Source organism: Pholcus phalangioides, unplaced genomic scaffold, assembly GCF_987345545.1.
Source record: "Pholcus phalangioides strain wild (caught in Gottingen) unplaced genomic scaffold, Ppha-v1.0 ptg000015l_1, whole genome shotgun sequence".
In the NCBI taxonomy this organism is placed as follows: Eukaryota; Metazoa; Arthropoda; class Arachnida; order Araneae; family Pholcidae; genus Pholcus; species Pholcus phalangioides.
Genome location: NW_028301608.1, coordinates 103,591,051 through 103,615,716, shown reverse-complemented (window position 1 = coordinate 103,615,716; position 24,666 = coordinate 103,591,051). Strand labels below are relative to the sequence as shown.

At 35.6% G+C, this 24,666-nt stretch overlaps 1 protein-coding gene across 1 annotated transcript; it reads right to left on the bottom strand.

The window, feature by feature from the left end:
- Positions 1-3,346: 3,346 nt before the first annotated feature.
- LOC149077238 (heme-binding protein 2-like) lies at positions 3,347-10,204 on the bottom strand. The gene is made up of 6 exons (XM_089244976.1): positions 9,976-10,204; positions 8,948-9,029; positions 6,921-6,995; positions 5,773-5,902; positions 5,442-5,622; positions 3,347-4,073 (listed from the first exon to the last, which is right to left on the bottom strand). Exons 2-6 carry the CDS (start codon positions 9,014-9,016, stop codon positions 3,809-3,811), a joined length of 720 nt encoding a protein of 239 aa, XP_089101102.1. The 5' UTR covers positions 9,017-9,029; positions 9,976-10,204; the 3' UTR covers positions 3,347-3,808.
- Positions 10,205-24,666: the final 14,462 nt, after the last annotated feature.

Here is a 24,666-nt window from a genome sequence, read left to right as displayed (position 1 = left end):
TGATAAATCCCTTATAGAGCCACTTTAGTGATCTCTAAATGTTTCGCGGATCCAAGTGATCTGGAAATGTGTCCGGGCCGCTTAAGTGCTCTGGAACTGTACCACGGGTCACTTAAGCGATCTGCAAAAATGTGTCGCTTAGTTCATTACTACAAAATTGGGTTTGAGGGGGCAAGTCAAATCAGATAAGGGCCACATTTAGTCCGCGGGTCAAAGGTTTACCATATATTGCCTAAAGAGTGGGTCACAATGAATTTATTAAAGATGAATTTTTTGAGCTTTCAAATAGCATTTAAATTAACAGAAATCGGTTATAATAACATCAAGCGAGGGAGGGGGTCACAGTTTTGCTGACTTTTGCTGACTAGGGGGGGAGGGGGTCAAAAATGGCTAAAAATTTGCTGACGCAATACTTGAACGGCCCCTCATAGCGAAAATCCTGTTTTAACGAACACTTTTCTAATTCCACGTAAATTTAATTCCACGATAAGTTTACATAGGAACAATGAAAATATCTGGAATTCCTTTATAACGAAATTTCATTTTAACGAAGTAATTTCTACGGTCTCTTGGAGTTCGTTATACTGGGATTCAACTGTAATAGCGAACGCACAACTCGGGGGGAGCAGCTAAAGCTGGGCCAGGTTTTCACACGTGCAAGTGGGGTCAAGAGTGCATGGTTGCCGAGTGGCATGGTGGTAAGATGCTCGTCTACCATCTTGAAGGTTGTTGTCAGGGTCCCGGGTTCGAACCCAAGGGAGGAGGATATTGATAAGATATTTTCCCTAACGAACTCGAGGCAACCACCGATAGACAGCGCCTTCACTTCCAACCCATCTCACTAATGGCAGTAAATTGCACAATAGCGATATGGCCAGGTTTGGTGAAGTAGTGGGATCAAGACATCTATTTATCGGGGCTCCGGAGATCTAAATATGAGAGTAATTATACTGTAGAAATTGATTAATTCAAAAACTTTGAATAAGTCGACTTCTCTCTTCTCCCCATGAGAGTTTTCTAACCAGTTTAATGTTAAATTTTCTTGTTTAATTCGAATTTTTTTCTTTATCTCTCAATTGTTTCTGGTGAATATCTTTCAGATTTTCATCCTTAACTTTTTTTTGTATATTTTACTGATTTTCCATCTTTTTTTCAGTTTTTTCTCGTAAATATTTTTCAGGTTTTTCATTTTCCTTACGAAATTTTTCGAATGTTTTTAGTTAATTCGAAGTTTCGGGAACAAAATCATGATTTTTGTACGAGCAAATTTAGTTTGGAAAATCTCCACAAGAAGCCAGATATTACATTTCCTGATCAAGTTGAAAAACAACGAATTTTTAAAGACTAATAAAAATGTGAAAATTTTGTTTTTCTCTCTATTTTTTGATAATTTAAAGCCAATTTTAACATTGTTCAACTGGAGTGCATCGAAACTGTGTACCACTTAACGCCGGTTATGCTTTTCAACCTATAGATCAAGGTGCAACATTCAAAATCTGAATCTTTTTGTCGTCATTATAAGTACGGAAAGTATCGGAAAGTTCAGATTTTATAATACGTTAATGAAAGGAAATTTCCTTGATAGTTTGAGAATGATAAACAAATTTTGAGAAACACTTTCGTAACGGATGATAATGAACTGTTTCCGTAAATCAAGATTTGAATATGGTTAAGAAATTCCGCAGTGATGCCGACTCTCTCTCTCTCTCTCTCTCTCTCTCTCTCTCTCTCTTTCTCTCCACAACAGTGGAATGATGTAGCAGCTGAGATCAATTGTTATAATTATTGAAATTATTAAAAACTGTTATAAATTATTAAATTTGAGAAGCAGTTTCATAAAATTTAAATAATCCATAATCATTGGCCTATGTGAATGTTGATGATTAAATTGCAATTTGTTCTCATTTTACTGATCTAGGATAGATTAATTGGAAAATTAGAATTTCGGGATAATTTGAACATTTTTCCAGTGACTTTGGACTTCGAATTAACCAAGTTCGACTGTAGTATATCATTTGAATAAGCAAACACATCTTTGACTTTGTTCGATGAGGGCCTTATTAATGCCTGCTTATCGCGGGCCCCACTAAAATCAAAGTCAGGCTCTGAGCTAAAGCATAATTTGAATGAGTAATTGGTACACTGTTTACACACATATCGTGAATATATGTAAAAGTATATAAGACAAAAAAATAATAATTTCATCAAAACTACGAAAAATCTCATTTCTCTTCTTCAATATAGATGGCAGCATCATACTTTTCTTCTCGGAATGTTTACAAAAAATTGAATTAATTTCTTAAAATTTCAAATCTGAGTCTTAAAATAAAAATGAAAATTATCCATATACAGCAGTACATCTACTTGCGAGATTAAATTTGTTCCTGAAATGTTACTTGTACTTTAACAGTTGCGTAACTTGGAACAAACTTTCTGATACAAAATATTGGAAATAGGTAATATTAATTCTTTCAACGCTCATTTTAAAACCTATAAAATTCAATTGAAGCAGTACAGTATAGCAGTTTGTTCGTAATGTCGAACAAAAGCTGTATCGCTGTCACGCTGAGCTTCACGTTGACGTGAATGTCGGGATCCTGGGAAAATGTCTTTCTTACCCCATGCAAAGATCCAAAGATCTTCCCAAGCATGCAAGATTAATATGGTACACAGGCGCGGATCAATGGAATGGATGGGTGATCGCAAACCAAATGCGATAATTCGTGAAATTTTCTGTAATAATCTGTTGAAAATTATCTGTATCGATATTTTTGGTTAGATAAGAAATTCAAGGAAACTACGGGAAAAATCGGAGCTTTGTTTTCGGAATTTCGGGACGGAGAAAAAAAACAAAAAACCGGGACTGTCCCGGTCCTATTTCTAACATGCGATCATGGAAAGCAGTTTTATCGCCTATACCGTAAATACAGATCATCCAAATTTGTTGCAAGTTTGTAACATGAAGGGGCTAAATATTTTTTCTCCTATGGGTGAGGTCATGAGTCTCCTATTAGGTGACGAGTCTAAAATTTCGATTGCTCCGCACAAGTCGAGACACTTATAAGTCAAGCTGCCACAACACATTGTTCATCAATACAATTAGTTCGTACAGTACAGGCGCAGATCCAGGGTGATGTGTCGAGAGGGGTGATTAATTGTGTAGGTTCCTGGGAATGTCACGCATTTTTCTCATGACTGAGCAATATGTGTCTTTATATTATCAAGCTCTTGGGGGAGGGGGGGGGGAGGGACGATCACCCGCGTGGCCCCTTCCCCACTAGATCCACGCCTGCTGCAGTATAATGAAAAAGGCTTGTAACGGCAGGAAAAAAAATGTGACGATGAGTGAGAACTTGACAATTTTATTAATTGGAAAATTTTGGCATCGGTAGAACAACATGAATATAAATACCAAAAATAAATAATGATGACAAAAACAGCGAAATACAGTCATGTACTTTTTCGAACATAACACTGAGTGTCCCATAAATTCACAAATCGTTTAAAAATGAAACTTTTCGGACACAGAAGAGATTGAAGAAAGGTTCTGACCAAATCGCTCCCGCCAGACTGATGTGGAACGTCCTCTATCGACAAAATTTTGAACTATTTTTTTCTATACCAAAAGAAACCCTCATGAGAGCAACTTCTTCGCAAAACCGCTTCCAGATTCATCGATTTCCTCCAATTTTCGAGAATTTTCAAACAATTTACTAATTTATGGAACACCTCTGAAATATATAAATTAGAACAAAACGAAACTGATTGCGAAAAATCAAGTTTCAGGTATTTTTTCTCCGATTACTAATTATTCCAGTTTATCCTTGAATTCCGCGATTTTTCCGGAGTTTCTCTCACCATGTTGTGGTTGCTGTTCGAGAGGTGGAGGTTGAGACGTCTTGTCTTTCTTCACCATCCAGATCTCGTTGTGCCTGTGGAAGAGTTGGTATGGAGGGTCGTACCATGCTATGTAGTAATAACTCTTATCAACCGTCGGATCTTTCTTCACAAGTTGAGCTAGTTGATGTGCTTTTTCGATCCAGTCGGATTCTGTTGGTTTTCCTTCGAACATCCTGAATTAGAAATAATACGACATATCATTACCAGAGGAGTATCTCTATCATGTGATGATACATAAAATATTCAGATTTTTATTGTTTTTATAAATGCAGAAATTCTGAAATTTATTTTGCAGCCATAATTAGGTAAGCACACAATATGTCCTGTATGCACACAAACTATAGTTATAACGGGTCCGTTGTAACTATAGTTTCCGCTCACAAAATATATTTTAGTTATAGTTATGGTTCATATTTAGTTTGAGCTCAGTTCTAACTTGAAAGATTGTGTAAGTTTTAAGTTATATATGGAAAGTTGAAGTTATAATAAGTTGAAATATGGTGAATATGAACTTTGGGGGCTTTCATCAGAGAGCGCAACTCAAAGTTGAACTTGTAGAAGGTTTTAAGATGGCTTCCAGGAGAAAGTGCCTCTGGTAAAAGCATCGTCTGGGCTGAATAAATTTGAACAAAGTAAATTATTTCTTTATAAAAAACAAAAACAAAAAAATAGAAACTTTCAAAAAAAAAATTTTTTAATTAATTTTTTTTGGCATTTATGTTTTTAATGCATTTTTTGAGAACCAAAAATGCAAAAACAATGAATGTTTGAATCTGATTGGGTTAAAATATACAGGGTGATTACTCAAATCCCTCTTACCCGTCAATAGTTGATCCTATAGGCATACGTCCAAATTGATAAAGTATCCAGATAACTTGTACACCTCAGATACATCATTCATGTTGCAGGAGATTGTTTTGTTATTTGGTCACCCTGTCCTAAAAAACCGCTTCAAAGAAAGTCGTTTTCATGTCTCTTCTGAGCCAAACAAAAAAAAATTCATGTTTTTAAGTTATTGGACTTAGAAACTGGAATTTTAAAATCCCTGAAAATCAGGGAAAGAACAGCATAATGACGTTGTTGATTAGTTTATTGCGGTTCTTTTCCTCATTTTCAGCGATTATTGATATTCAAAAATATCTCTGCGAGTATTGCATTCAAAAACGTGGAATTTCTTTTGTTGCCCTCAAAAGAGACAGGGCAACAACTTTTCTGATTAGTTTGTTTTTAGAACAGGGTGGCCAAACAAAAAGTTAATTTCTTTATTCTAATAATTATACAACCCCTTGCAATATGAATGACGTATCGGAGGTCCACACATTATTTGCGTACTTTCTTGCCAGTAATTTGTTTCAAAGGGACTTCATTAATCACCCTGTACATTAATTGATCATTATTCACTAAATAAATAAAACAACTTTACTGAATTGTTGAACACACTGTAAGAAAAATGATGATATATCAAAATTAAATCGTGATGCTTCTGAGCAATCATTTCGAGTTGATATGCGAGTCTTGAAAGAATCTTAATATTTCTTTACCTGACAGTGTATTTCATTGCTGGATCTTTCTCGATGAATAACGTAGGATCATTCGGATAAGGAGGCGAATCTTCGTGTTCTGTTGGTATCAGAAACGACATAATAAACATCGTTGCGCAAGTAGCACCATGACAAGGTACGATTCTTGTTCTCACTGGCGTTGTGGTGTTTAAAGCCATGCCTACGAAACATTGAAAAATCGACGTGAGTGATAGATGAAAAATATTAAAATTTGCATCAATATGTATCCGACAAAAATTATTTGTGTGCATGAAGAGATTAAAAATCTATAGAATGAAATTGAATATCAACGAATTTATTTTTGTATTACCTTTCAAATTATTTCCTTGAACGTAATCGTACAGTTTCTTGTACATGATTTTGTTCGCATCTTCTAATGAAGGTCCTTCGTACGTACTGCTGACCCATGTAGTGCTTGGATACTGTCTATGTTCATAACCCTGATGAAAAACGTAAGTAAATAATATTTTGAACAAATGGAAAAACACAAAACAAAAATGGCATTTCACGTCTAATTTTACATAATGCATTCATCAGTACCGTTTGATTCGTATAACTATTATCTTCGAATCCGAGATGAATGCTATTAAGTGAAACCTCGATACAACGATACTCGATATGACGATAAATCTCTCTACGACGATACTTTTTTCTTCGATACTTTCGTGTTTGGAATCGCGTGTAATCTAACGTTTACCAACTCCACCCAATACAACGATATCCCTTCATCACGATAAATCACTCTATAACGATATTTTTTTTAGGAGATTTCGAAATTGCTACAACGATATTTTTTATATTTCACTCAAAATCACCTTCAATAAATTTTAAAATTTCTCACCGGTTTTTGTTCTTTCCAGAGTGTCTAATAGCATCAGTATTTTGTGCTATCTACACTTTAAAAGAGTTAATGCATTTTCAGTGAAGTTACTTTCTTTGCCTTACACAAAAATATAGTGCGGTAAACTACTTCACGGGGTGAAGCAACTTACTGAATTTTATTCATCAACTAATTGAGATTTTACTATGGTACCAACATTGTCATGTCAGAAGAGATGCCAACAGCATAAATTTGACGGAGTCTGATGATAATTCTACCTCTCGATATAACGACAATCTCTCTACAACGATATTTTTTCTCGGCCCGCCAAGTATCGTTATATCGATTTTTCATTGTATATTTCATACACATTGTATTTCATATTTTTCATTACAACATTTATAACTGATTTCAGTTATGAATTACTGCTGCTGTGAAGAGAATCAGGTGGAGACTTTCTTTAGTAAGGCTCCGTTCAGACTTCGATTCTGAGTGAATGGAATGACTTACTAAAGCTGCTGATTTAATACAAAAACGCATATCAATGACCAACTCCGTGGAAACTACAACTACAAATTTAATAAGTGATAAATAGCTGATGCCATGACAAAAAAGTAAAATACAGGAATTTTTTTTACCTGAAATCTGCCAATGACTTGATAATTAGGACATTCAGCACCTCTTCGAGAACATGCACTTTCTACATTAACAATCTACGTATAGGAAGTAAGAGAAGAAATATTCGGTACAATAATGGTAGCATAATCTTAGATTCCCGTAATACAAAAAATTATAAAAAAAATTCTAATATTTATTAAAATTAGATTTTTTATTAATATTTATAAATATTGATACCATAATCACCAAATTTTAAAATGAAATTGATATTCTTTCTATTTCAACGAAAGATGAACACATTTGCATATGAATTACCTCAATGTTACAAAAGGTTGAAGCCGGATTCGATCCCTTATAAGGTTATAAACAAACGATTTACGATCATTTTCATTAAATGCAGAATGTAGTTGGAAATAAAGATTCCGTGTGTGTGTGTGTGTGTGTGTGTGTGTGTGTGTGTGTGTGTGTGTGTGTGTGTGTGTGTGTGTGTGTGTGTGTGTGTGTGTGTTGCACCACCCGTGAGAACCTCACTGAAGTTCTCTCAAAGAGTACAACCATTTCCCTGGAGCCGCCAAGCTTAATAAAAGAACATAGGTGTCCCGCCGACCTCCGACTCATTATCCGCCATCGACATCACAAACACCTGGTACCATGTCCGATCAATCAAGAAAAATCACAACATAAAGATATACAGGTGGCAATGAAGATAACACGTATGTTCATGTCCCTATGATAAAGATTTCGTGGCCATCGACAGTTTCTGTGATAAAAGCCGAAGAGAGTCGTCGTCTCTCTCTCTGTACGAGTTAATTTTCGTCTCAACGTTTCCCCAATGCTAGTAGCTGGCATAATCATCTAAGTTTCATTAATTAAATCACGATCGTTAGTGAGTCATTCAACTTTCTCTTTAAAAGTCAGACTTCTAGCGCTGCCAATAAAACCTTCTAGTTCACTGTTCACCAGTGCAACTTTGGACACCTCCTAATAATGCCAGCCACTGGCGTTGGGGAAACATTCAGAAGAAAAAGTACCGACGATGAACCTTTTCCCGAGAAACTTTCAATATTCGTGTTCTTTTGTCATGAGTAGAGCCCGGATTATATGCAAATGCATATGATCCGAAATATATGCATATATTTTGGATTATATCAACATATAATTTAAATATGCAATTGCAAATACATAAATTCCTTCGAATACATAAATTTCATCAAATTCCTTCGATTTTTACAAGAAAATATTTCACTATACTGCGTATTGTTCATTTTAAGGCTTATTTTTTCAGGCATTTGTAAATGCATATTTTTGCACTTCTAAATGCGCGTATCTTTCATTTTTTGAGCATATTTTTTCAGTTTTACTGCATTTTTTTTTCTTAAGTTAAGACATATTCATCATTTTTAGGGAAACTTCAGCATTTTGTGAATGGATTTTTTTTCATTCACGTATATTTCACGTATATTTTGCAGAAAAGCATATATTTTGTTGTTATGTATTTCGGTATTTTGAAATGCATATTTTCATAATTTTCATAATTTTTTTTTCTATTTTTTGACATTTTGAAATGCATTTTTTTTTTCATTTTTGCATATACGTTTTTTTAGTGTCATACTTCGGCATATGATATTTGATCGATTTGTTTTCACTTCGCACATATTTTTGAGTCTCTGGTATATCTCAGCAGTGTGTATTTTTCAGCGTTTATAATGCATATTTCAGCGTATTTTAGAGCATTCTTTGCCACTTTTAAAGTGTATATAATCCTCTCTAGACTCCGGGCATATAGCCTCATGAGTATATTACATGCTTCCTTAATGAACAATTACCTGTATTTGGAACGAAGGAGGTTTAACATGTCTGAAACTCTCCTCTTTGAAAGTTGAAGATCTTTTTTTTTAATTTACTTGATTTTCAATTAATAAATTCTCACATTAGGATGACAATTCTCTACATTAGAACTTGAAGTTAGTTTCGAGAAATAAATTCACGTCACCAACACAGGATATTACACAAAGGGAACTGCAAAAGTAATGTAAATTGAACTTACCACCATAGAAAATATCGCAGTTAACACTCCAAATGCCAAGTTAATCGATTTCGCCTCCATTTTGAACATTACAGTGATGAACCTAGAAATAATACAATAACAGGAAAAATCACATTTCATAGAAAGTTATAAAAATTTAATTCCACACTATATAAAGATTTTATTTTTCTATCCCAATAAATATATACATTTGTTTATTTATTCATTTATTTATTTATATTTTTAATTTTGAACACCTATATACACATTCGAAAAATAATTAAACTTTTAACGGCTAATGGCAACAATTGAAAAACGAGTTTCACTTAATTAGGAAAAAAGATTTTTTTGTTCATGAAAACACTTGATTTTTGTTTTGTTTCTGAGGTCATGAGATTACAAACTTGATTTACAAAACAAAAATTTCATTCATTTCAACACATACGGCTACCGATTTAATTTTTTTTAACTACCTATTTTTAAGAAAGAATAAAATTTAATTTTTTTTCGTTTTTAATTTTCATGTTGTTTCTATGGACATGGGCAAGTCCTGAAAACATACAGGAAAAAAAAATTTTCATGAATCTTTTTAACTGATACGTCTTAACTGGAAGGGGAGGAAAAAATGACGGGAAAATCAATCTGAATTCATCCAGTAAAAGGTAAATTAAATTAAATAATATTAAATAGAAAAAAAAAAAGATCATATTTTTAAAAAAAATTAACATTATCTAAAAAATTTGAACTGGATATGAAATTCTTTAACTGAGAAATATTTTATTTTCTGTAAGATGTAAAACTTAAAATATTTCAATTATAGTGCTGTAATTTATAGTTTACAATATGGTTCTTCATTGAATAAGCATACATAGGTGACTCATATCGTAATGGATAGTTTTTTCAAGTTCAACTTTGGAAAAAATAGAGACGTCGCAACTGAATTAAATTTTGGTATACAATAAATTTATTCGATATCCATTTATTTTATTTTATTGAAAAATAATTCCTAAAATTATTCTTTAAATATTTGAATAAAATCTCCTACTTACTGGATGGCAGCTTCGTGAACGCTGACCAAAGACCCTTGTTTTGAAACGAAAGCCTTTACTCAAAGACGATATATAGAGAATGCGAGCTCCATAAAGAATATTTGAGTCGTTTAATGATGATAATAATAATATTTATACCGACAGGCGGAGAGGTAGGGTGGAGAGAAACACGGCAGAGACATCTCTAAGCTATCTCGTGTCCCGTTAGGTCAAAATCCTTAGCTCTGACGAGTGGTCTGACCGCGAAACCAAATCCAGTTCTCGAAGTTCAATTCACGGTATTACTTTTTTTTTTATTCTCAATATATAAGATAGCTCGTGGATATGTGGTCATTATGTTTCAAGGACAAGCGTCGAAACAATGAGCATGGAAAGGTGCCCCCGAAAACTCCAGTTCGGGCCATCTTTTATCTCGTTCGCCGACGTTGAACTTCCAGGGGCCACCGGGGTTAAAAACATTAAATCCTCGCTAGAAGATTCGATATTACACAATGTGATATAACCCAGGGAAAGAAGACCAAAAATAATAATGCATTTTGTATTCATAGCATTTTTGTCTTTTTCACCGGATGCTTTTTCTTTCCCAGGTATGATTTATGCCTAATTTATTCAGCTTTTTCATCGCTGAATTGTTTTTGAGTTGTTTTCTTTCCAATGAAAAGCTGAGTACAACGGCGTCCAAATAAAACTGGATTTTTCGCCGTAGTGCAACCACGTGTCTTGTGTTTGGTTGTCATTATAGTCCATGAAGAAAATAATAATTGCAGACGGCAAAAATATATGTGAGATGAATATTTTATAGAGTCATATGAATATTTTATAGATTCATTCATTATAACACAATTTATAAACTGTGAAAATTACTTTCACCCCCGATTCCAGTAAAGGCTGTGAATGACTTCGTTGAAATACACGAGGCATTTAAAAAAACGTGGGGAAGGACAAAATTACGGGTAATCTCAATGAAGAAAAAAGTTGGATTTCAATACCAATAACCATCAATTGAGCGACAAATAAATATTAATGTAGTCTTAATGTGATGAGCTCTATAATTCAAGGGGTTTCTTGAGAAAACACCATAAACACGAACGTATAGATGACAAAAATGTGTCATTATATCCGAGGTCGTTGCATTTTCATTCACGTTATAAGCAAGGTTCGTCAACTTTATTCTTTCAGGGAAATCAGTCCAAACCGCAAATTATTCACGTTATAGCCAAGGAGTCGTTACAACCGAGAGTTTGGCTTTAGTTACCAAAAACATCAATAGATGTGAATGACTTAAGCAATACCCGTGCAGTTCACTTGGGTATTGGACACCGAACGTGGAAATACTATTACCCCATAAGTGAAGACGAATCCAAAAAATGTTAATAATGTCTCTCTGCGCAGGACAAACATGCCTCCGACCGTCAAATTAATTTCGGTGTTCGTAATTACTTGTATGAAGGCAAGGACTTCGTTATCACAAAAGCCATGGAAATTCTCTAGATATAAAATCGCCGAGTTTTTCACTCTCCCAGCTTCTGATTCAATTTTTGCTGCTGCAAAAGTGGTCATGCTCACAGCGAAACACGTTATCGCAACTTGTAAACAAAAAGCTACGATATTACTATTTTTCAAATTAGCCACCTGGGAAATCAAATCCAAACTTGAGCATATAATGAACACGTATATAAAGAAAATTAACATGTTGAAAGTGGCGTCGATGTCCTGGACTATCTCAGTGATCATTTTGAACATTTTCACGTCCTCTGACCGAAACTGTATAGATGTATTAGGTGTTTCTCTTCCGTCGTTGTTTTTTGGACAATATATTTTATCGTAGCATGATGAAATAATCGAAATGACAATCTTAAATGCGTTGTAGCACAACAGGCAGCTCAGCACGCAAGAGCACGACGCAATCGAATATCCGACTTCGGAACACACCATTACGATCATGAAATATTTTTCGCTCTCGTCGGGGAAGATTCCCTTCCAAGATGGATTGAATTTTTCGTCTCGAAACATAATAATGATCTTGAATGCCGAACTGATTACCAATGATAGCACCAGCAATACCTGTCGCAATATTTCACTTTTCCCATAGTCGGGTTCAAGCAAATCCATTTGTTTTGCTATTCCACGCACATTATTTATAACTTTCAACAACGTCAGTCGATGCCAGAATAAATAAATTCTCGATCCGAAGGAAGAGACGTAAAGGAGAGAATAGACCAGAAATGGCATCCACTCAGCGTCCAGAGCCAAACTTACGTAGTCCAGGACGACTGATATAACGTAAAGTATATTGATCAAACCCATCACCACAAATTCAAAAATATTCCATGCGAAATGTTTCCCAGAGCTCACGTCATCATAACCTGACAATAACTTCAGTCCGAACATCATGAACATAATATTTAAAGTCCTGAAAATTGTATCCATTTTTTGAAATTTCACCTTGTTTTTGTTTTGCACCTGAACGTCTCTGATTCTCCTCATTTCTATTTTACATGAAATACCATACATAAATTCGACACCTTGAAACGTTGAAAGTCCGTGTATATATATATATATATGTTGAGATTCCTCGATTACTCAGTCTTTTTCAAATATCAGCTATCTTATGTTATTTTCTGGAATACTGTACATCATAAGATGAATAAACACCGAACTATTTTTCAAGGATAATAAGCATAGGCAGTACAAACAGTGGTGCAATTACTTCTTCCGAAGAGGAATCGATCATTGTATATATCGATTAATTTTCTCCCATGTGCACCATTTTTTCTCTTCATTTCATATATTTTAGCATCAATTGTTGGTTTCCCTCCCGCAGATAGATTTTACGCCCACCGTTTATTCGACGTATGTCAGAAAACCAGCAACGGAAAAGAAGTGATTTCTCAAGACCCATTTATTTCTAATGTGTTTTATTGTGTGACTTGATGTTAATGTAACAAAAAGCAAACCGCCGTATTAGTTTATGTTACAAAACACAACAATAGCGTAACCAATAGAGATCATGGATGTTTCTTCCCATTTTTATTGTATTCTATTTCTACGATGGAAGATATGAAGTAAGGAAATAATATGCTTCTAACGTGAGAAAAGGCATTAAAGAGAAACATTATATTCTGATAGTAACTGATTATTATTATCGAATAAAAATAATAGTAACAGTTCTTATGCGGGCGATTTTAAGCTGTAATGAAAGCAGTGTATTATCGTTTCTATTACGTGCAACACTGACGTTATGCACAAGCGAACTTTGCTAATTCGAGTGTTTCGATAACTCAAATTGTAGGAATTATTCTTGTTTCCTGCTCAAGTTAATATTAAAATTTCCTGTTTGATTCGAATTTTTTTCGAAATGCTTTGAATAATTCCAAGTTTGCTTCAGATTTCCGTATGCAACTAGGGTCACCGATTCAGTAATTCTCATTGACGAGTAGCTTAGGCATTGTTTAGCACTGGTCAGAAAATTGAATAGAATTCTCGGTTTCGTTCTTGAAAAGGTGCCTTTTCGCGTTCTCCTAAAATCATTCTTTCGCTTTTCCGAGGCTTGGTTCGTCCTGCACTGCAGTATGCCGTAATGTTTTGTAAACCATACCTACAGAGGAACACAGACATGGCGAGGGGGTTAGAGATGAGCTATGCGTGCTCTTGTTGTCATACAAGGCTTGTGCTATGAAGAGACGCTTGATTTTTTAAATATGTTTACATTAGAAGAACGCATTTGTCGGAGGGATATGATTGAAGTGTTTAAAATTTTCAATGGGATGAATAAGATGGACCATGAGTTATTTATATACCATCAATAAACTGTTTCGACAAGGGGACACCAGTCTCGTTTAGTAAAGGACAACTCCAGGTTGTGGCCTCACGGGGGTTTTCTCTCTAATCTGTAATTAACATAAACTTCAATAAATGTGATAAAAATGGCACAGCGTTGGCATAATTGGTAAACGATGACTTAATACCCTTCACGTACAAGATTTTCGCGACAAATTTAGATGATCTCTATTTTACGAATCGGTGATAAAACTGGTGACAGTGTGTCCTAACCTAATCGCACGTTAGAAAAAAGGAAGAAGGGGAAAGGAAAAAAAACAAAAGAAAAAGAAGAAGAAACAAATCAAGGAGAGGGAAAACAGTATAATAGCTAAATAGATAAAAGAAATACTGTATATAATAGAAGACTTTTCACTTTCGCCCTACTTGTCTTCTTTCGCTCTTACATATACGTGCATATAGCAGAAAAAGATGCATTATATCTCGCGGAAAAAATCAGTAGCGGGAGTATGTAAAAAACGGAGAGAAAAAAAGCAACTTCGGTTCTTAGGGTTGCAGTAAAGACTCACGATGGTGAAAAGAGAGGAAAGAAAACACAGAATTGGACTGAGTTTATTCCACTGGCATAACATAAAGGGGGTTAAGCAATACTCGTGTAGTTAGCTTGGGTTTTGGACACCGAACGTGGAAAAATGATAATGCCATAAGTGAAAACGAATCCAAAAAATGTTAGTAATGTCTCTCTGCGCAGGACGAACATGCCTCCAACCGTCAGATTAATTTCGGTGTTCGTAATTACTTGTATGAAGGCGAAGACTTCGTTGTCGCAAAACCCATGGAAATTCTCTATATATAATACCGCCGAATTTTTCAATCTCCCAGCTTCTGATTCGATTTTTGCTGCTGTCAAAGTGGTCATAATCACAGCGAAACACGTTATCGCAACTTGTAAATGGAAAGCTACGATATCACCATTCTTCAAATTAGCCGCCTGGGGAATCAAATCGAAACTTGCACACGTGATGAACATGTATATAAAGAAAATTAACATGTTGAAAGTGGCGTCGATGTCCCGGACTATCTCAGTGATCATCTTGAACATTTTCACGTCTTCTAAGCGAAACTGTGTAGATGTATTAGGTGTTTCTCTTCCGTCGTTGTTTTTTGGACAATATATTCTGTCGTAGCATGATGAAATAATCGAAATAACAATCTTATATGTGTTGTAGCACAACAAGCAGCTCAGCACGCAAGAGCACGACGCCATCGCATATCCGACCTCGGAACACACCACTGCGATCCTGAAATATTTCCCGTTCTCGTCCAAGTTGGGGAAGATTTCCTTCCAAGATGAATTGAATTTTCCGTCACGAAACGCTATGGTTATCTTGAATGTCGAACTGATCACCAATGATAGCACCAGCAATACCTGTCGCAATATTTCACTTTTCCTATAGTCGGGTCCAAGCAAATCCATTTGTCTTGCTATTCTACACACGTTATTTATAGCTTTCAACATCTTGAGTCGATGCAAGAATAAATAAATTCTCGATACTAAAGAAGAGAAGTAAAGGAGGGAATAGACCAAAAATGCCATCCATCCAGAGTGAAAAGCCAAACCTACGAAGTCGATGACGACTGATATCACGTAAAATATATTGATGAACCCCAACATCGCAGATTCAAAAATATTCCATGCGAAATGCTTTCCAGAGATCGCGTCATCGTAACTTGGCAATAACTTCAGTCCGAACATCAAGAACATAATATTCAAAGGCCTGAAAATTTTGTCAATTTCTAAAAATTTCATCTCGTTTTCTTTTTGTGCCTGAACGTCTCTGATTCTATTCATTTCTATTTTACACGAAACATCATCAAATTACACAAGTTCGACACCATAAAACTTTGAATATCATATTGAAATTTCTCGATTACGCGGTCTTTTTCAAATATTAGATATCTTCCGTTTTTGTTTTTTTTTTTCCGGAATACTGGATATCGTAAGAAAAATTGACACCGAACGGTTTTTCAAAGATTATTAGCATAGGCAATACAAATAGCGATGCAGTCACCTCTTCCGAAGAGAAATCCTGACAATTGTCAATGATTGTATGTATCGATCATAGACATAAGTTTAATATCATATCTATGATATCGATTCATTTTCTTCCACGTGCACCATTTTCTCGAACTGTTTTCAGTCCATGTAACTTAACATCAATTGTTGGTTTCCCCCGCACATCGATTTTACGTCCACACCCTATTCGAAGTTGTGTCAGAGACCCACAACGGAAAAGAAGTGACTTCTGAAGGCCCATTTATTTCTAATGTATTTCGCGTGTGACTTGGTACTATTGTGACAAAAGCCAAACCGACATGCTCGCTGATGTCACAAAGCCCAACAACAGCGTAACCAATAGAGATCATAGTTGTTTTTTCTTCCCCCCTTTTTTATTGTATTCTATTTTTACGGTAGAGAATATGAAGAAAGGGATGAAAAATTTGCGTCTTACGTGTTTAAGGGCATAAAGAAAAATATTATATTCTTTAGTAATTGATCGTTATGTTATCCAATAAAACTGATATTAAGGGGGACTTGATACATTCAAAATGATGAAACACTATGTTCCAATAGAAATATCATTAAAAACATTATTTATATATTTAACACTTGATTAATTTTCAATTTTTTTTACACATGTTTTTGATTGTATGTGCTATCCTTATGCGCCGCTGTGGTGGTCGAGTGGTTATAGCGACGGACTCGCGATACGAGGATCTGGGTTCGGCTGAAGTTGGTTTTCTGTGGTTTCCAACTTCAAGGCACGAATGCGAGCCGATCTCCCCGTTAAAAAGTCTCGCCATAGACAGCAACAGGCCTACAACGTTACAAATATTCAATCATCACTTCACTCACAATTAGAAGTATAGATGGCGGCACTGAAATATAATACACAACACTAGCCACACACTCAGACTGTTAGGTGCACTCACTTTGTTCCAGACTCTGCCACGAAGCTGGGCTGGAAGAGATCTCAGCAACGGGATAAGTCCGGTGGCAGAGACCCTGGTGTTCATTCATTCATTGCTATCCTTATGCTGGTTAAAAGTTTTACACATGTTAGATACTTTACTTTTTGCAAATTTAAATTTTAAAAATCAATTTAAATAAGATTGAGTCAATGGAATTTCAAACGTTTGCTTCATTTCATGAAGTGAACAGCTTCCTTTATTTTGAATGAATATTTATTCAATTACATTGATATTATGGTATTTGCGTGCAAGCTGCTTTTAATGCATTTTTGTGAAAATTTACAAAAAGTTAAGTATCTAAGATATATAAAACTTTTTTACTAGCATAGGATAGCACATACAACCAAGAACGTGTTTAAAAAATTGAAAATAAATCAATAATGGTCAAATACTGTTTTTAATGATACTTTCTATTGGGACATAGTGTTTCACCATTTTAAATGCATCAAGTCTCTCAATATCTACAATCATATGGTCGTGTATTCGAATCAGTAGATGGCGACATAACCTTCAACTTATTCGATGAACATTTCCTGATGATTCTGGGGGGGTTTTCAATATTATTATCCAATGCCATACTAAATACGGTAGAACCTCTCAATAACGGATCCATTGGACCGAGACTTTTGTTCGCTAACGGGAAATGTCTGCTAATATACAGCGAAATACCGTCTTATCTCGATAAGTCGAATGCGCAGCAGCCGACAAAAACTTCGAGTTATCGTTAGTTCGACTTCGGCAATTCCAATTTCAGATGGAATCAATTTAATTCAATCAAACCAATTTCCCACTATTGACCAAGAAAGATTTATTAAAATAGCAGCGCAATTTACTAATATCGTGGAAATAAAACATGTCAAACTGCTGGAGAAATTCGAAAAAGCAAGTTATTCTAATTTAATAACGTTTAATTATTTGACGGAAACAATTAGAAATAAACTAGATGAACATATTCTATCATGGATACGGACACACACATGATACGAAGGGTTTTAACAGCTAGCTAATGCGAAGATATATTTTGGAAAGTGAAAAAATCCACTGCCCCTGTCTGTGTGCGGGGAATCGAACCCACGTCTTTTCACTTTCCGGGTGAAAGGCCATACATGATACTCGTATAAATGAAACGAATCATAAATAAAGTGTATACAAGATTATTTCCTGTGAAAAAATGCAGTGATTTTTGAATGTTTATTTCTTCTTTCGTGAGAAAGTCATTCACATTTTGGAGACAGACAAATAAATCCGATAAATCAATCTGCTAAATTCTGTTTCTAAATACTAAATTCTATATATTGCTAAAGGCTACTTTTTAAATTGCTCTCATTCACAAAAACTTCGACTTAAAGAAAGAAACTTCGAGTTTTTGGGGAAAATTTTAGCACTGTAATACGAAAAAAGTTCTGAAGCTGAGTGAAAACTTCGACTTAAACAGATATTCGAGCTATCGAAATTCGGGTTATCGCGAATTGACCGTACATTGATGCTGAGTGTCATCTTCAAAAGTACCCGTTAAAGGGAATTGTCCATTAACGGGGATTTTTTTGTTTTTTTGTCCATCAATGAAGTTCCTCTGTAGTGACATGCAATGTGATGGCCATAATTGAACTTGGCATGTTCAGAGCATCTGACACCACCTGTGCTTCTCAACTTTCTCGAAACAAGGACCAGTACAATGTCCGAAATAATTTGACGATCCATTTATGTCCCGTATAATGGGACATTCCTGTAATTTTCGTTGTGCCGATTTTGTTTTATACATCTCTCAGTGCTTGTAGCTCGCCATTAAATACAGATTACCTTGTTGGAGTGGGTGTCACCTAATAGGATTTTTTCTGCAAAATCAAATTGTTGCGAAAATCTGTGACCGTCAATTCCAAATTTTCGTCGAATATCTACTTCGACGAATGATGATTTCAGTGTTGTATTGCGAACAAAAGACTAAATTTCTGCTGAACCAGAACACCGATATGGTTTATTTTCTGCTCATCCGAAGCTTTTGGTGCAGTGGATAAGTGTTTGGTAAATTTTCACGATTATAGCTAGAAGGGAATTTGCGGAATCAACGATTAAAAATTTTTGCGACAATTCGATTTTGAACTTTGCTAATCTTTCAGCGCTTGTAGCTCGACATTCAACCCAGATATTCTGATGCAAATGATTTCATCTTATAGGATTTTTTCTGCTCTTTCCAAATCTGTGCTTAGTTTGCGTGTAAGTCCCACGAATTCAAGTTTTTTTAGACTAGACGCGATTTTTTCTCATAATCGATTATCCACCATAACTTGAAACGTTCCGAGATAGAACAGGATTAATATGGTGTTTCGTGCTCCACTTGGGTTCGTGTATCACCCATTTTCATTATTTGGCGGAAAAGGTCACGTTCTCCCCGTATAACAAAACCCCAACGGTAAACCAAATTCTTGAAATGACCTTTCAATCAGAAATCCCATGAATAGAAAACCGGAAAAAGCACTGAACTAGGATTAGGAAACATACGAGCGATAAAAAGCTCTTTTGCGGATCATTGCATTTTTATTTAACAAACATCATGTGTTAAATAAACATAATGTGTATTTCATTCGCAATGCTACAAACTATCGTGATCAGAAATGTTTTTATTTTTATGTTAGTTATACGTTCTTCCGTTCTTTCTGCAATATTTTTTGGTAAAGCGCCCTCTACGAAGGTTTCGACAGCTGGCTCGTGCGAAGATGAATCCATGAAAGAAAATTCAACTGGCCTTACGGGGAATCGAACTCGCGTCCTCTAACTAGCCGGGTGAGCTCCCTAGACCACTAGACTACAAAGCAAACGAATCCTCTTTCCTTAGAGCTTGTGTGATCTGAACGCGGCCGTACATGGACTGGACGGCCAGACCTATCTCAGGCTATTGTGAGCAAGACGGTAAACCAAAGTCAAGCTTGTAAGCTCCCGTATGAGTTAGGTCTGGCTATCCGGCTGCCATGTACGGTCCCGTTCAGTGCACACGAGCTCTAAGGAAAGATGAAAATTCGTTCCTTTTTCAGTCTAGTAGACTAGGGTGCTCGCCCAGCAAGTGAGAAGACGTGGTTTCGATTTCCCGTAAAGCCATTTGGAATTTTCTTTTCTGCATTTATCTTAGCATCAGCCAGCTGTCGTAGTAATAGCGGAGAGATTGACATTATCTTCGGATAAAGCAACCTCTAGCTAGCAGAATTTTTCTAAAGGTATCTTTTTTTTCGATAGATTCATCTTCACCACCTTTTGAATGATATAGTGAGGTGTCTGATGATGGTAATATGACCAATTTCCTGTTTTCCTTATTTCGAACGAAAATTCGAATTTAATGTCCTTGGTATTGCCTAATTTTTTTTTTTGGCTTAGGTGATGCGTAGTTTCGCGTCAGTTTACCTTATTGTGTTGGAAGTTCCATTCTGTAAATCACGTTATTATTTTCTTTCAATACATTTGAAGGGTGGGGGGGGGGGGCGGTTTTAGGTTTTAGTCCAAAAAAATTGAAATTAACGTTTTTGTGATTTTGTATAATTTAGTACCGTCTCTTTCACCCACGTAAAACACCAGAGTCAAAAATGATTACAGTCTGCTGCGCTGTATTAAAAGAAGAAATATACGGCATAAGAGGGAACAATGATTTTAGTCACAGCTAGCATATGGAAAAACACAGGTAGGCGCAATAGAAATGAATTTCTGACATGCGCAGAAAGCGATATTTGAGTGCGTGCGTGGGTGTGTGTGTTCGGTTTCAAAATCCTACTCAAACTATATATTCGTTGGGCATGAAGCCAAGAAAAAAAGAGTATATGCAACCATTTTTTTATTTGCTTTTTAAAAATAGTTTGGTTTGAGTTTTACATAGCATGTACCACGATATGAAACTAAAATAAAGTTTCTAACGTTGTAATTGATATAGATTTTTAATGAAAAACTTTGTTTTTCTTCTCCTGAAAAAATTTTGTTTTATGGACTAAAATCTTTTTTCCCCGCGACCCTTCATTTGTATGTCTTCTCAGGTGCGATCATTTCCCCAACTTTTGTTCGTTAACCGTGACGTGCAGTTTTAATGTTTTTTCAACTGCATTTATTGCAATTTCAAACGATTTAAAATTCTATCTGTCGTCTAGGCTACTTTAAAATATTTGACAGGTTGTTTTTATGGCCAGGTAGGCTATACTCACTGAGCATGAGCGAGTATCTTTTTTTTTCTTTGTCAGAAATTTCATGCGACCAGGTCTCTAGCCCCCCCCCCCCCTCTTTCTCCAATTTCTATTAACTAAGAAGGAGGAAAAATTATTTATCTGTCCAAGATGTGTCTCCTGATTCTCTCTCAAAAAAGATCAGTTTTTGGCTCTATTTTTTAATTTATTTCAAACTAACGAAATTGATTTCCTGGACGAATTATATTTCTATATGTATCTAACTTTCAATTAAAAGTTTGCTTAGTTGAATAACTTTTTTAAATAGATCAGTTTTCATTAAAACGCTTGTTAATCAGTTATGATATGTACATTGATAACTACATTGACCATATTACTTTCACTCGTTGGGAATATAGGCAAGAGGAAGACTCATTGAAAAAACTATTTGTTCATATTTTCCGTTGAGATATACCGTGTGGATCATTATTTTTTTCTTTTAACAACTCTACAAAGTATTTCTTAACATCATCTATTTTTCAGAATTCTTCATACAGGACTCGGCAAAAATCACTGAAGCTTAGCATGGCTATATTACCCTCACTTACCTTATATACACCAATTTAGGTGTCAAACTGATGAATGGCTCTGAATTTATCTCTTTAACAGTGCCAAATAATCAGAAATATACCTTTCTTTGAATGTGAAAAATATGCGCTGTACACATATAAAATATATGTGTAAAGCACAGTAAAACCTCGTTAAGTCGTAATTTTTCTTCAGACACTTCCAGCTCTCATAGACCACAATTTTATTAAACCCTCGTTTCAAGGAAACAGTTATTTTCCGGATATTATGCTGAGGTGAGCTCGGAAAGAAAAGTCATCACGTCTCCGCCGGGACTCGAACCCAGGCCCTCTTGCATACCGGGCAAGCATGCTACCATCTACACCACTGGAGACACATGAATCCAGTGGTGTAGATGGTAGCATGCTTGCCCGGTATGCAAGAGGGCCTGGGTTCGAGTCCCGGCGGAGACGTGATGACTTTTCTTTCCGAGCTCACCTCAGCATAATATCCGGAAAATAACTGTTTCCTTGATATCTCTGGCTGAGAAAAAAGCCATCTATATCTCTCTAAAAACCCTCGTTTACTCGTCGCTAATTTCAGTTAAGTCGTCACTATGAAAAAGTTTGAGAAAGAGGAACAGACTATTTTTATGGCTCCCATTAAAAGAATAGCTTGTTAACAGCATTGCCATATGCTTAAAAGTCACCATAAAATCCTATATACCCAAACGGAACAGTTCAAGTAACGAAAGTTACGCTGGGGAAGTTCATTTGCCGACTAAGGTTTTTGGAACGTTGGGGACTGTTCAAGCTAGATCTCATTTCTGCATGGGCTCTACTGGAGAAACTGGACAAAACGCGAGACACCCAAGCTCTGTCGCAAGAAGCAACGTAAGCACTTCGCCCGTCCCGACCCCCCGGGGGTGGGGGGGCAGGGCATCTCCGGCAAAACCAAAATTTATTGATATGTCAAAGATTACATAAAGGAAATCAAAAATTACGTAAATCAAAGAATCAAATTAATCAAGTTAAAGTCAAAGTGCAACGGGCACGGATAATAAATAATCTGTGGCGTCGCCGCCGACGTGTGGAAAAGAAAGCCACTTCCTCAGAGCGAGGATTAATGTACGCGCTCAAAGCGCCATCAGGTGATTATTCTAGTTATTGCGCAGTTCGTTTCTCGTCATGTATATAGGATGTTGTGTGAAATAAAGTCCGTCCCTTGTGTAAGATATGTCTCTGTAACTACACGCAACCGATGCATCTCATAATTCCCGATAAATCATAGAAAGCATGGAAAGCATTTTTTCCCAAGTTGAGTTCTTCTGTTTACTTTTCCCTGCTTAGGGCCCCTCCACCAAGTCAAAAGTGTTCGAGATTACTTTGTAGTTGCATCAGTTGCAACTACTGATGAAGAATCGAAACACTAAAATTAAATTTGGTGTATATGTAAAATTAATGTGCAATAGAGAGTTCTGTTATGAAGAAAAGCTACTTATTCAAACAGTTGCCCTGTTAGTCTAAATTAAAAATGACTGGTATAAATCAAAGTGTACAGTACATTTCACCACAATAATTGAAGTAATAAGAGATAAGAAAGATAAAAAAAATGCTATTATTTTTTCTTTCGCAATCTATAAATTTTATTAATATATTGTTATTTTGATTCACACTTTAATAAATGCCATATTATTTTAAATTTATACGATTTTCATAACATTGCACATTAAAACTGACAGAACTCCGCTTAAGCCGTCATAATTTTTCGACAACTTGAGGTGACGACTTATCGAGGTTTTATTGTATTTCTCTTCTTTTTTTTTCTCTCTACATCACAATTCATCAAAAAGTGATTCCGCCGGATACTATACTCATCGTCCTATCCCTCCATTTACGATGGGAGCAGGTTGAAGATCAATTATTTCATGCTTATGTTAACCGAACCGTTTTATTTAGTTGCAAAGTGTATTGTATCCGATATCCGTATTGAGACCGAGTAAAAACTTCAATAGTGAAATTTTCCATTTACCTATATTTCTCTTTGGACTTTATACGGACGGTAATATTCGTTTCCCTCCTTTACAATAGAAGAGAAAGCGAGAAAACGAATATCACAAAAGCCCCGAAACGGCCCTAGTTCAAAAGAGCTGGCTGTGCCGGAGATACGAAACGTAGAAATTAATATACTAAAAAGGTAAGGTTTTTCCTTACAACACACTTAAGGCACCCCACATACAGATATTCGCTACATGAAAATATTCCTTTCAAATGTGTCTGTTTACATGATACATCATCCATCACCGTATTAAAACCGAACAACAAGAAATGAACCTTTTCATTAACATTACCGATACATAACACTGCGATAGATCAATATAAGAAAAAAAAATCTTATATAGAACGTTTTAAAAAGACTATTCAGTGCGTCTCACGTCCTGTTTTTGTAATTATATTTGATGGATTATCGACTTTGGTAGATCATCAATTCATCAATACCACGCGTCATAGGTCAGTTTCAGAATGAACCACTTCAATTCTTGTTAACGCAGATTATCCTATTACTGGAGAAATACTTGACCTTGAACATGAAAGATCAGTAGGCAGTGAAAACGAAAATCAACCCCAGACCCTAACAGCGTCAGGGGGAAATCGGAAGCGTCTTTCAAAAGCTGAGGAAAGCTTTCAACTCTAAAATTGAATACGAAATAGTTCTGTGGTCTAGTGTTTATCGAGAAAATTCAATGGCAATAATGGTGATGAATTCTGATTGCTTTAAAGCTATCCATTTCAAGAACATAAAGACTAGTCTCACATCAGAACTCTGCAACTTTTAGTTTCCAGACTTCAATAATGGGTTCGCATAATGCAAATAGTTTACCGATCAATCAATAAAATTGGAATTTAAATGGAAAGAAACGAGATGAACCACGAGTTTACTCGAGTTTCGATCCAGACTGACGAAAATCCCAAACAAATCAAGTTACGCGGAATATTTAAGTCCTTGAATCGGATGTTTATGATGTTTGGGACAAAACTGGTGTCAGAAACGAACGATACAAAATTTCAATCAGTAAAGAACTTCTTAATAGATATCTTCACAACACTTATGAGCATTTTTCACGTAACGCTTATCATAATGGATCAATCTTTTACAATTATACCCATCGGGTGGA

What these genes read in the sequence shown, in the direction of transcription:
- LOC149077238 (XM_089244976.1), bottom strand. Translation starts at nt 9,016, where the DNA reads ATGTTCAAAATGGAGGCGAAATCGATTAACTTGGCATTTGGAGTGTTA. An exon ending in AAGTCATTGGCAGATTTCAG is followed by an intron (nt 5,903 to 6,920) that starts GTAAAAAAAATT and finishes GTTTTTCATCAG; the next exon opens with GGTTATGAACATAGACAGTA. An exon ending in TCAAGGAAATAATTTGAAAG is followed by an intron (nt 5,623 to 5,772) that starts GTAATACAAAAA and finishes AATGTTTCGTAG; the next exon opens with GCATGGCTTTAAACACCACA.